This window comes from Anabas testudineus, chromosome 10 (genome assembly GCF_900324465.2).
Source record: "Anabas testudineus chromosome 10, fAnaTes1.2, whole genome shotgun sequence".
In the NCBI taxonomy this organism is placed as follows: Eukaryota; Metazoa; Chordata; class Actinopteri; order Anabantiformes; family Anabantidae; genus Anabas; species Anabas testudineus.
The window spans coordinates 22212177-22225775 of NC_046619.1; the positions used below are offsets into that span (position 1 = coordinate 22212177).

Here is a 13599-nt window from a genome sequence, read left to right on the forward strand (position 1 = left end):
TTAAAGCTGGATTGTTGTGCTGCTGCATTGTGGTAGAGCGAGAATTAAAGTGTGTAAATACAATGAAAATCAAGAAACAAGAGAAGAGTCACTGATCTAAATGTCCGGCAGTAATAAACTATTCTGTTGAGTCTCTAACTGAAATAAAAATAACAGGAAATGAGAGAAAATGAAACAACAACGTTCTTATGACAGTGACCCAGGACACACAAAGATGCAGCTCCACCTCAAGGACCAGGCTTTCTCTGCCTGTTATTTAAGACGCTTGTCTTTGTGATAGTGTTTGAAACGTGCTGTAGAAATAACCTGCTTTGGTCCTGTGAACATGAATTAAACTGCTCTCAGCTTTAATGAAATGACACGAAGCTGCAGAACGAGCAGCAGTCAAACAGAGAAATGATCAGCATGTGATAGAACATGAGCTGCCCTCTCTCTCTTTATGTTTGTCTCTCTCACCATGTGTCAGTAGTGACTCTGGTTCTATATTTAACCTGCAGGCCTGCTCGGAGTCTCTCTCACACATACTTGACATAAACGAGGTCGCAGAGAGACGACGAGCAGGATGGAGGTAAAACTTCTAACATTTCTCTACTGCAGCTCGTTGTTTGTAGGTTTTTGTTTGATTTGATAAAACCTGGAGTTTAGAGGAGCAAACTGTGAGTAGTGGTGGATTACACAGATAAAACCAAACTTTACATCAGGGTTTAGTCTTTTTATTACAGCAGCATTTGTTCATTAATGTTTTAGTACTAATGGGTTTTCAGCAGCGGGAAAGTACAGTTTAGTTTTACTTCATAAAATACTAAAGACATATGAATATTATCTGATTCACGAGTCATTTTGTTCCACTCACTAAGACACACTCACAGTTCAGTGTGTAGATGAAGCAACCAATTTAGTACTACTATTATTATTATTATTATTATTGTTATTTATTATGTCGCTTATTAAAAGCTAGATGTCGGAGCTTTCCAACAGCACTTAAACTCACCACATATTTTTGGATCAGGCGACATATCTCGCTTTGACAAACACGCCAGACATCCACAGATAAAATGCAAACGATCCCACGTGTAACATGACGTGTAAGTTTTCCTCAAGTGTAAAACCACGTTTTTGCAGTGGTTTTCTCCTGTAATTCATTTTTAGTCTTTTAGTAGAATATTATGCAGCAGAGCTTTATGTATGATGTGAGCGTGTTCACTGACCTGGAGGTTACTGCAGGTCACTGACGGCACAGTCATTAACATCAGCAGTGAGGCGATAGCTCCACACAACTATGTCATGAGGAAAACATGTAATGTCAGTATTATTACAGGTAAATACACATTATTTAGGCTGATATAACCTCAATACATGCTAAGGCTTTCTCTCAGAAAGTAAATCGTACCGTTTAACAAAAAGGTGAACAGATTTCTGGAAGCATACATAAAACAAGCAAATGGAAATAACAGGAGGTGGAGATGTACTCCTCAGACACACTCCTTAACTTCACTTCAGTATTTGAGTTTCTGTCCATTTAATTCTTGCAAAGATGCAAAATGACAACAAGGAGACTCAAACTAGGGACAAAGACTCAAAGCTCTAAAATGCTTCAGTGCTCAAAGAGACTCAGAGCTGCCACAAGACACAAAACAACTTCAAAGAAGTGCAACATGACCAGTCTAAGGGTTTGGTCCGGTGTAGGAAAGGTGGGGTTCAGTCCTCGACAGTTCCAGAACCTGTTACAGTGGCCAACAGCAGCTGTGTATTGATCTTCTTTATTAATGGTTTATTTGATCATTATTTTCAATGAATTGTTGCCAAGAACCAGAACTTTAAACATGAGAAAAACTGAGATCAACACTGTCTTCTGGGACAACATGATGTCTCCATCACAGGAGCTGTGCTCAGGTAACACTGTCAGGGGACTCAATGCAATAACCTGGTCCTGAATAGTGCTGTGTAAATGTGTACACTCGTAAATGGACCTAAGTTGAGAACAGAGGTTTACCTGCAAATGGGAGGGAGAGTGCTTCGTCATGAGTGTCATTATTACAAACTCAAAACCTCATGGGAGTTGTAGTTGTTGAAGGAAATAAAGATAATAATAGTGTTAATGTCAAATTAAAACCATAGAAACTGATCTGAAGAAATTCTGCAACTATGGGAACTAAAACTGTCGAAATATGTTTTTAAAATTTGGTAATTTAGCTTTAAAACACTAAGAAGAGCAGCAAGTGTCAGAAAAACAACACTCCCAAAGAGGAAGTGGTTTAACGGTTGTTGTTTCATCTCTTTCTGCTTTCAGTTGATACGTGGACTGAACTGTGGAAAGAATGAATGTGTGTGTGTGTGTTCTCCAGACGATGTCATTTCATTATCTGTTGAATGTCAGCAATGTGAGACCTTCAGCTGAAATGTACGTGGATCAGCCCCACGTCAACAGCTGAGTGTGTGTGTGTGTGTGTGTGTCTGATCCTTTAATAGACTTGTACTGTCCCCGCGTGTTTGCGGTGTTTGGACTGATGTGGTTCTGGGTCGATACTGTAGTTCTGGGCTGATATTTTCTGCTCTGAGTCAGGTTTTTACTGGTGGGAAGCCAGTGAGGGATCGAGTCCACCCAGAAATGTAATGAAAAGGACAGATGGTAGTTCTTGTTTACTAGTACTAGTAGTAGTAGCAGACTAGTTGAAAACAATTGTCCAATCAGAGAAGACGATATTGATCACATGCTCAACAATGGTAGCACTAGTAGACGTAGCAGCAGCATCTTGAGTACTAGTATTGCAGTAACAGTAGAAGGCTGCACTAGCGGTATCAGTAGAAGCAATAGTAGTTGTAGCAGAAGAAGTACAAGTACAATAGCAGAAGAAACAGCAGCATAATATTAATAACAGTAGTAGAATTAGTGCAATAGTAGTAGTAACATTAGTGCTAGAAATAGTGGAACTTATAGCACTGATTGTAAAGGTAGAGCAGTAGTGGTGGTAAAGGTTGCATCTCAGTGGCCATGTGGAATTTTAAGTAGTTGAGTAACTGCTGCAGCAAGTGGAGTGATAGTGATAGATAAAACTGGATATACTAGCTGAAACAGTAGAAATAGTAGCAGTACCAGTAATAACATATCACAGTAGCTGTAGTAATGTTAAAGCTGGACACAGATGAAGTAAACACGGAAACAAGTGAGCACTATTAGCAGTGGTGGTGACCGTGGCAGTAAAAGTACCAAGTGTAGTAGCAGTAGTATAAACAGTAGCATTAGTAGAAGTACTGTACTGGGAGTAGTAGGAGTAACAGTTGCTGTAGGAGTAGCAGCAGCAGTAGTAGTAGTAGTAGTAGACGTAGTAGTAGTAGACGTAGTAGTAATAAAAATAACTACAGCTACTAACTGTTTTGACAATGAACCGGACAACCTCATCATGAAGGCACAGTGGTGGTAGTACTATTAGTAGTAGTAGTAGTAGAAGTACAACTTTAAGTTCTTCACAATAAAAACATTTCGAATAAGCAAAAACATACATTCATTATAGTGCAGTAATAGTAGTAGTAGCAGTACAAATAGTATTAGAAGTAGTGATCACAGTAGTAGTGTTGTACTGCGAGTGTCCTAATTGATATCACAGGATTTAACAAGTACTCCAGTATAGCACTATAGAGTACTTCACTGTACTTCAGTAACCTTTCACATCATCATGTGGTTTAACGGTGAAAACATTACATTTACCACTGCGAGTTCTACTTCAGAGAGAAAAACAGATGCTCAAAAAGTTCTACTGAAAACAAACTCATTCTCTTTTATTTTCTGCTGATATATTCGGATTAAACATGTCACAAACGTGTGCAGCACGTCTCTAATGAGCAGCTGCCTGCCCGATGACAACACTCACATCTCCTAACATGGTCACAGAGCTGCCACAGACAGGAAGTAACCTGCAGCACAGGGAGGTACCAACTGCAGTACTGCAGTAGAAATAGCAGTACAGCTAAAACAGCAGAGATGTGACCCTCTGTTAGAGTATAAGTTAGAACTTCGACCTGTAACTAAATAAGAAACAGTTTCAGAATGTGGTTTCATCAGGATTTATTATTGTCCTCAGCAACAAAAGCCAACGCCCACAAGTTGGTTTAGTAATGTCAAAAATGTGTTGAGCTTCAGTTTAAAGTCCTGGTTCTGTTCAGTGACAAACTGTATTTGATCATCACATTCTTTCTCTTACCTTAAGGTTGTTTGTTGCCTAAACCCAGCTGTGGACAAAATTGTTGGTTTCCCTCTGTTAAAGAAAGAAAAGAAAAACCCACAAAGGCCACTGAAATAATTTGAAACTGTAAAAAAAAAAAAAATAAATAACAATTTACTAAAAATCAGAGATTGCTTTTGAGTTGTGGTTCAACAGAAGTTCCTTAAAAAACAAACTAATGAAACTGGCCTGGACAAAAATGATGGTACCCTAGCAAACATGTTAAATAATTCGACCATGTTAAACTAACCTGTGTCCTGTAATTAGCTTCACAGGTTTCTTCACACTTGGAATCAGTCAGTCTGACTATTTAAAGAGTGAAACGTGGTCACTGTGCTGTTTGGTATCATGGAGTGTACCACACTGAACATGTACCACACATAACTAAAGAGAGAGTTGTCTCAGGAGATTAGAAAGATAATGATAGACAAACCTGTTAAAGGTAAAGACTGTAAGACCATCTCCAAGCAGCTTAATGTTCCTGTGACTACAGCTGCACACATTACTCACAGGTTTAAGGTCCATGGGACTGTAGGCATGGTACAAAGAAAAGTAGACTGTACCTACCGTAAAACACAGAGGAGGTTCAGTTATGTTCTGGGGCTGCTTTAGTGGAAAGAGCTGAAACATGCCGTCTGGAGAAGGCACCCTTCAAACCGAAGACAACTGGAGCAGTTTTGCTCACGAGTTGTGAAACACCTGTTGACAGGTGCTTAAATCGTTTGATTGGAGTGATCACCTCAAAAGGTTGTGTATAAAATATTAAGTTGAGGTTACCATCATTTTTGTCCATTTTCATCAGTTTGTTTTTTTTAAAAACGTCTGTTGAACCACATCTTAAACGCTTTGTCTGATTTTCATTAGTTAATTTTTATTTATTATAACTTTTTGTTAGTTTCAAGTTGTTTCAGTGACTTTTTATTTCTTTAACAGAAGGGTACCAACAATTTAATGTTCTCTACAAAAACATTATTACATTTGGAATTTATTTGCAACTAAACGTAACTTCTAGGAGACAGGGTGGTACAATCATGATCTGACAACACAGACATGTTACATTGGTTTACATCTTTGGTGGCCATTTTGCACCATTTTGTTTGCTTTGTCTGAGTTACTTATTTTGTGTCTCTGAGTGTCTTTGGGGTTTTTGGTATAGTATATTAGTGTCAGTGTCACTCAGTAGTAGTAAGATAAACAGTAGTAGTAAAGGCTTTAGATGTATTTCTTGCAGTATAAGCAGCAGCAGTCATAGTAGTCACAGCTTATTTCAGTTCATCTGCAGAGATGCTGCAGGCTTCAGTGATGTTCGTTCACATTTACCTTCGCAGCACAAACACTGACTTCAGAGTTGTTGGTCTTTTCCTTCCCTCAGGACGAGGCTCCATGCCGACGCTCTGTGGCTGAACTTGCAGGAAGATTCAAAAGCTCGGCTGCTCAACACAATGCTGCTGGGAACGAAGCGGTGATTTTAATGTTGTTGAACATAAACAAAGTTGAAGTAGCAGATACAGATACTAGATTTGTATTATTCTCAAAATAATATGATGAAAAGATGCTTTAGTTGTAACTCTACTTACACATGTTGTAAAAACTAAAAGAACTGACACTGTGCACATATGAAGTTAGTGATCTGCTCTGAGTAAAACTGCAGTAGTCCAGATTTAACACTACAATTGTGTTTGTTTACCAGGATAAGCCGGTCAGACGACGACCTCCTCGCTCTTTACACATTGCTAAACCACAAGGAGACGAGCAGGAGGTGAGAGAGCAACAAGGAAACATCGGGCTGTGTTGCAGAAACAGAATTTAAATTATGAATATAGAATTATAATAATCAATATAATCAAGTCTAAAATTTAAATCAAAGGTTTAAACTTTACATAACAGCCACAATATTTAAACACTCCCTGCAACAAACAGTGTTTTAATTAGTAGAACAAATACTTGGTGCCTTATTTACTCCAGTGATTAAATCAGCTCCAGCTCAGTCAGTGATGGTTCTACTGCAAATATTATTTATGAAGCGACTCCTCAAATCACTCAGTCAAGTTTACAAACTAGTATCGTGTAGTTCCCACCTGAAACTAAACATTAGTACGAGGGAAGATCTTCTACAAAATAAGTTTAATTATCTTTAATTACTGTGTGTGTGGGTTTGTCAGCAGCCTCCAAGTGTCACCTCTCCTCAACCTAAAGCCAAGAGGAACTCTGGTCTGATCGAGAAGCTCCAGGTGAGTCCAGGTGGTTTCTGCTGCCCTCTGCTGGTGTGGAGGGAGAGCTGTGCTCTGACCTGATCTCTGTCTTTCTTTAGGCCAACCTCGCCCTCTCTCCCACGGCTATGCTGCCGTCTCCAAAAAGCCCCGGCTTCAAGCTGCTGCCTCCCAACTTCAGCCCACTCTCTCCCAGCTCCACCCCACTAAACACCTTGTCCACGGCGGCCCCCACCAGCCCAGTAACTGCCTCTCCAGTAACAGAAGAAGAAGGCCCAGTCTCATTTGAAGACCCCCTCAGAGAGGGGTCCATCCTGTCGAGCGTCAACAAGGTCAGAGTCTGAGATATAAAAAAATAAAAGGCGAAACCAGAACAAGAGAGCAACACAAAACAGACTATTTAGAAAATAACAGGAGTGAATTCTGAATGTAACTATTATCTATTCATCTCTAATCTCACTTGACTCTCTCGGCTCTGATTGGTCGACAGGGTCGAGTTCGTCACTCCCTCCGGCGACGGCCTCCATCCCGCCGCCATAGGAAGTCCAGCAGTGGAGACGAGGTTGGTGTTGTGAATGATGTAGCAGACTCACCAACAACAGGAGAAGGAGGAGAAGGAGGAGGAGGAGGAGGCGTGAAGGAGGGAGGAGCAGAAGTTCTGGAGAAGGAAGGTAAAACAGAGGATGTGGAGGAGAAAACAGAGACTTCAACATGTCCCGAGAAAAATGAAGAGAAGTCAGAGATGGAGCCCAAAGAAGAAGAGGGGAAGAAGGAGGAGGGAGAGAATGGACCCACAAGAGGAGAAGAGGAGGGATCTTCATCAGGAGGAAAACAGGAGGAGGAGGAGAAGTCTGGAGAAAAACAGAATGAAGTTTCCACTGAAGGAGCAACAAACACAGAAACCAAAGAAGAAGAGAGCAAGGTGATTACCTCTAGTTTACCTGCAGAGAGAACGAGTTTGTTATTTTAAATTTACACTGTTTAATATTCAATATTTAAATCAATACTGAAACTTTTTGTTCTGATCCCAGACTGAAACCAAAACAGCCGTTTGACATCATCATTTCCACATTTTTTGACCATTATTAAAACTCAGCACAGCTGCTTCACATTAACCTTCTACTGTCTGAGGTTTCCTCTGAGCATCTTCTTCAGTAAACAGTCACATAATGTAGATTAAATACTGAGAGAGTGGGGGGAAAGAAATTAACTCATTAAGCCAACTCGTCACACTACAGCAGCCATTTTAAACCTTTTCTTGTATTTGGATGATTTCTGCACCAGTTTTTCTTCAATTTTCAACTTTTAATTTTTGAGCAATTGATCAAAGTACTGTTTGTTTTAACATTGAGCGACAGTGACGTGACTTTCACCTGTAGTGTGAGTGAACTGTTTTATGCTACAAGCATTTTTTAAATAGTGTTGCAGTGTTGGATTTACAGTTTGTGAGTCTAGTAAATGAAATGTATGTGTTCGTTAACCTTTGTTTTATTTGAGCAGCTAAACCTAGTTTGCATATCACTGCAGGACATTTATCTTCTGTGTTTTATTTCTCCCACAGGAGACAACGAGTGAAAGTTCAGACCGATGAAAGTCAAACAATTTACTGGGAGCAGCCATGCCGGAGCCCCGGGGGTTGGGAGGAAGACGGTGCAGCAGCGAGGCCTGAAGGAAAAGGCCTGTGAGGGAGTTCGAACACTGCGGAGACGTCACCACGGCTTCTTTTATTATCGCTCATGTCGTGACGATGGACAACCTCAGGAGTTTTGTCTTGTAAAGAATCACAGCTTTATTAAGGAATTTAACTGGAAGTCAGGCTTTATCACAGCTTGGCAAGAAAACTCCTGCAAGCAATTAATCCTCGACTTAAAGCCCTTTTTACACTGCAACACTGGAGCTGTTCCTTTTTGTACGAATATAATGTGATGTTATTATTTTTTTAGTGTTTGCTGCCTTCAGAGTTGATGATGATAGTGGTGATGTGTTGTTTTGTTCACTGTATGTTTAACATTTATCCACCAAAATGAAATAATTAACACTTAATAATACAGCCAGTGATCTACCTTCTATATGAATCAGTGAAATTAGCGGTTCCCGTTAGAACTTAAACATAGCTACAGAGAAAGAAAACAAAGTAGAACAGTCATATTTTACTGCAGCTTATTGTTCCTGTTCTCTTAAATGTTTTCCTTCACTTTACCATTTATTGTTTTAAGTTTTAGTACAAAAGGCTCAAAAGGTAAAGAAACTGTAATTTCTGTAATGATCCACAATGTGCCTTAAAAACCTGAAATAAATGTATTTGATATAATATTGTCCTGTGTTCTATTCCGATGCTTTAGTTTGTGCTGCAGTTGATCTGTAACTTATCATTTCCTCATTCAGTGCTTTTACATGCACTTTAGTAACCAGGTTAGTGTTGGCTTTCACTTCAAACTGTCAAAGATGATCTGCACACTATAAGTACCTGGCAGTATAATGTCTATCACCATATTTTACATATTTACAGCTACAGAAACAAAACACAAAGTGAAAATCATATTTACAGACATTTGTTTGTGATTTGCAATTATTAAAATGCAGTTCGGTACAGAAAAAGACCTTTCAGATATAAAAATAAAACATTTGCAGAATATTTGTAATTTTTATCTTAAGTGAACTAAAACAAAGGCAGTTTCTCAAAGGACATGTACATTCAACTGTGATTTCTACCTGTGGACATTTCCCCAGAATGGTGCATCACTTATGGTGGATGCTCCTTTTATACCCAATCCTGATGCCCTTGTAAAACTGGCTTTTTGAAGTGTGTTACTGCATTAAACTCAAAATTTGCTCATATTTATAAAATACGTTTAAGTTCTTCTGTAAAATCTTTACACTTTTTATGTTTTGCATTGTTTCTGCATTTTAGAACAAGTTCCAACTTTGGTGAAGAAAGAAGTTTGTAGTTTCAGTGTGAGATCTGGATGAGAAGGATTTCCACAGCTGGCACGTCTCCACACAAATCGGTATCTCTTAATCTACTGAGGGCGCCTAAATGGAAAAAACGTATCTGGAGGACACAGCGAGAGGAGGAAACCTGGCTGCTGCTTGCTGTGTTAAATCTGATTCAGGATAATCTGTATGATCCTCTGATACAGTGGCATCTAGTCTCACTGCTGCCCAAAATAAATCAGATCACCAAATGAAGGTGAACATTCTGAAAACTGAAGACTCGGTGCCAAAAACTGTCTGGAGGTTTAGTGGTGTGTTCAGAGTCTGACAGAGAGAATCATGCTGAAGCCATCAGTACCACAATGATCTGAAACACGTATAAATACTGATAAAAGGTTAAAGGTCACAGACTGTGTCCTCGACTTAAATAAAACCAGAAGACTGTAACCTACAGAAATCACTAAACATCCTGTGCAAGAGCTCCAGATACTTTGTGTGGATAAAACCATGAGACACACAGCAGCCACACAGAGATGAAGAGCTACAAAAGGTACACAAAGAGCCGACAAGCGAAATAAACTAATCTCTACATATTTCCAAAGGATAAAATTAAAGTCATTGATTTATGGACAGGAACCAGCAGACATGGTCTAGTTGGTAAGATGCTGTTAGAGGCTCAGTCTCTGTCAACCTGCTCCTCCAGACAAAAGATGTGTCTCCCTACATTATTCAACACCTACAACCAGAGCCAGCAGCTTTACTGAGAAACAATGTACTGTAGGAGCGGGTTAATCAGATAAGTCGGTGAGCAGCACGTCCTGCCAGCAGGTTAAATCAGAACTGAGCTTTTATTAGACTCAACAGTGGAAAACTGGGTTTAATGATTCTGAAGTTTCCATTGTTCCACTGAAAGAAAGAATATGCAGAGGACGGATCTGATACCAGTTTGACATAAGTGTTTATGTCCATGACTCTGGTTTATAACTAGATGTCCACCTGAGTGTTTACTTACTTAGGTTTTGCTGTTAGCATGGTTATTCTAATCCATCCTGAGGTGACCGATGTATTTCTGGACATTCTGTGTCTCATTCTGGTGTTTTTGGCCCTTTGTTGTCATTTTGCATCTGTAGTGTTTCTGTGGTCACTGTTTCTTCTGTGGTTGTTTTTGGGTTCACTTAGTTTTCCCTGATTGTCTTTTGGCTCGTTTTGGTCCTTATGTGTCTCTTTATCCAGAAATCAGTTCAGTGATCCACCAACGATACAGAATAAAAGTGGAGCTTCCCCAGATCAGGCCGTGCCCCTCATACCACTCAGATCTTATTTAGAGCAGAGGACTTATCTGTGTCAGGTGAAGTCTTATTTAGTTACATGTCCAGTCAGCTCTGTTCCAACCTCTAACACTTTAATCAGTGTAACATTGAAAACACAAACTATACAGATGTTTATTCGTCCAAAATCCTAAAAAAAGCAAACTATAGATTACCAGTGTTGGTAATCAGTTGTCTTTCTGAGTTTAAATAGTTTAACTGGATCACTCCCAGCAGCTCTGAACGATTACAGACTTACTGGCTGCACTGCACCAGGTTAAAGATCACTGAAAAATCTCAACTGGTCAAAACGCTGTTTGACTTTGACCTAAATGCAAAGTCGACTAAATGTCAACTTTCAGTTAATCTGATGTAATCTGAACAATTCTCCACATTTTCTTTCACCACCTTTTAAGGTTATTGTTGAATATTTTAGGAGCCAGTTGCTTGTTTCTTTCATTCATGCAGCCTGACCATTCATGTGGGGGGTGTTTGTGTCCGTCTGATTAAGACACATTCATATTACTGCTTCTGTTTGTTTCCTCCAAATTGCTCAGATCTGAAGTGTGAATAAAAACAGATGTGGTCCTACACCACTAACACCTTACACAGTACTAAAGAGTACTTTTACTACTGAATATTAATACTTTATAATTTAAGAGTATTTCTACTCTCAGTAGTGTGGTATTTTACTTAAAGATGCAAATACTTCTTCCACCACCATGCATTCTGTCTGATGTGTCAGAGGATCAGTTTTCCAGCCTATTATAGTAACCACACTGGCCTGTCAGGGGCCTCCTATACGCAGAAAGACATGGTGTGGGCATCACACCAGGGAATCTCTCCATCTGAAGCAGGTGAGCATGTTGCATAATCATCATGCTTTCAGCACTGGTCCGGCTCCCTCACCTGAAAACCGAGCAGGTAAAGCCTCTTGGCCCATCTTCTGGCAGAAGCACCCTGCGGCATCGCGGCCTGATCTTATTAGAAAGTTATTTTAGGAACTTCCTTGAGTCTTCCTTCAGGAACTAAGCAGGTTAGAGAGCCCTGAGGTTTGCTCTCTGCCTGCAGAGTCACTGTAGACTGGACGTGGCTGACTCGACCTTCCTGCTGCTGAAGCCTGCTGGCTTCAACGCTACGGATTTCTAATCTGTTTTACTGCTTTTGTCAAATTTTATTCTTTCTGAAAAGTATGTTAGTCCTCTTCAACAAGATTTGATTGTTGTCATCTGACATATGACAACTGGAAGATCATGAGAGGTTTCTGAAAACGCTGTCCTCCAATGTTTGTCCTCTCAAAGTGAGGGCAATCTTTTCTTCCGTCCATTTGGTTTTTCCTGACTTTGGTGCAGCCGGATCATGGGGAATCACGGCTCGAACCTGGACGACATCCTGGCAGAGGACATGCACCACTGGTACAACATGTTCATGCGGGAGTCTCCGTCCGGCCTCATCACGCTGTTCGAACTGAAGGCCATTTTAGGGCTGAAGGGCCTGACTGAGAACGCCAACAGTTACGTCGACCAGGTCTTCTTCACCTTTGATATGGATGGGGTACGTTTCACACCAACATATACAGATTTTCAAAATAAAAGTTGAAAATGATATGTTGTCTGAATATGACAAGTTAGTCAGTTATTGGAGCCACAGTTTGAAGCTGCGATTACAAAGCTTCTGAATTTTGACAGCAGGGCTTTTACTTGTATTTTGCAGTGTGGTGTCACCATTTTTATTTAGTATAGGATCTGATGACTTTCTCAAGCTCTGCTTTGGTTAAACATGCTGCATATCTCCACTTTATGTCTGTGATTTTGTTAGATATTTTTATCATTACACGAGAAAAGTGTCCGAAAGGTTTCAGCTTCACTGGCCTTTACAAAGTTCCACCTGTTTAGAGGTTGGACGACAAATTTCTGTTTTCAAATGTTTTAATAATGACGTGAGTGTTTTCAACAAGTGGACAAAGAAATCTGTTAGGCCTGATTTAAGAAAGGTGAAATAAAAATTATAAAATAGAATGTTTTCCACAATGGTTGTATGAATTTGTTACGACAAACAAAAGTCAATGAAATAATCTGCATTATTTTACCTGATTCTTAACTACAACGAGTTCTGTGAGTTTGATGCTTAATTCCTGCATGTTTTGAAGAGACTAACGGTACATAAATTCTTTAAACACAAAAAACAATGTTGGTAGAACCCTAGTGTCTGTAAATATTCCTTTGAGGCTGCATACAGCCAGGATGCTGCCTGAGAGGCAAGATACAGGACAAAATATAATAAATCAGCATTTTTATCACCTACATGTCCACTGTGTTGGCTGCTGTTTAATTTATGCAAAGAGGAAGTTGGTGTAACAGAGTAGTAATATCTGAGTTTAAATTGTCTAAAAATTAAGTTTTAGATTCAAAGGCACGGGTGCACCTAGTACTTATCCACTTTTTTGAACCTTTTTAACTTCATGTGTGAGTAGAGTTTGATCAGCTGTCATCATGTGACCTAAGCCTAAATCCCAGCCATGTGATTACTCACTTACAAAAAGTAGTGAGAAGACCTATTTGCTATAATTCAATGCTTTTATTTTGAAGGTTAACTAGAAGTCACATTTTGTCTATTTTATTTTATCACACTTGTATCTGTTGTATCTGACACAGTTTATAGTGTTTTCTGATTATATGTAGTTTATCATCCTAAATTAAATTACATTAAAGTAGTTAATAATACAATATTAATTATTAATCGTGTTGCAGTAATTCTGCTGCAGAGACATTTAAACTGCAGTGAACCAGGGCAGTGACGGCTGAGGCAGAACTCCTGTTGGCTATCCGTGTAATTGGCTTACAGTATTGGCGTGCAGAGCAACAATCTCTGCTGTGTGTGGCTTCAGAGCTAACTGGATTCATGGTGAGTGGTGATGAAGTTCAGTGG

At 39.5% G+C, this 13599-nt stretch overlaps 2 protein-coding genes across 3 annotated transcripts in view; one reads left to right on the plus strand and one right to left on the minus strand.

The window, feature by feature from the left end:
- LOC113160323 overlaps window positions 1-13599 on the minus strand; it is a 76697-nt gene that overhangs the window by 58605 nt on the left and 4493 nt on the right. The gene's annotated exons all lie outside the window — the stretch shown is intronic.
- LOC113160331 (capZ-interacting protein-like) lies at window positions 487-8423 on the plus strand. Its single transcript, XM_026357546.1, has 7 exons — window positions 487-568; window positions 5593-5682; window positions 5911-5979; window positions 6386-6451; window positions 6532-6762; window positions 6921-7352; window positions 7992-8423. The coding sequence occupies exons 1-7, from the start codon at window positions 563-565 to the stop codon at window positions 8019-8021; spliced, it is 924 nt and encodes a 307-aa protein (XP_026213331.1). The 5' UTR covers window positions 487-562; the 3' UTR covers window positions 8022-8423.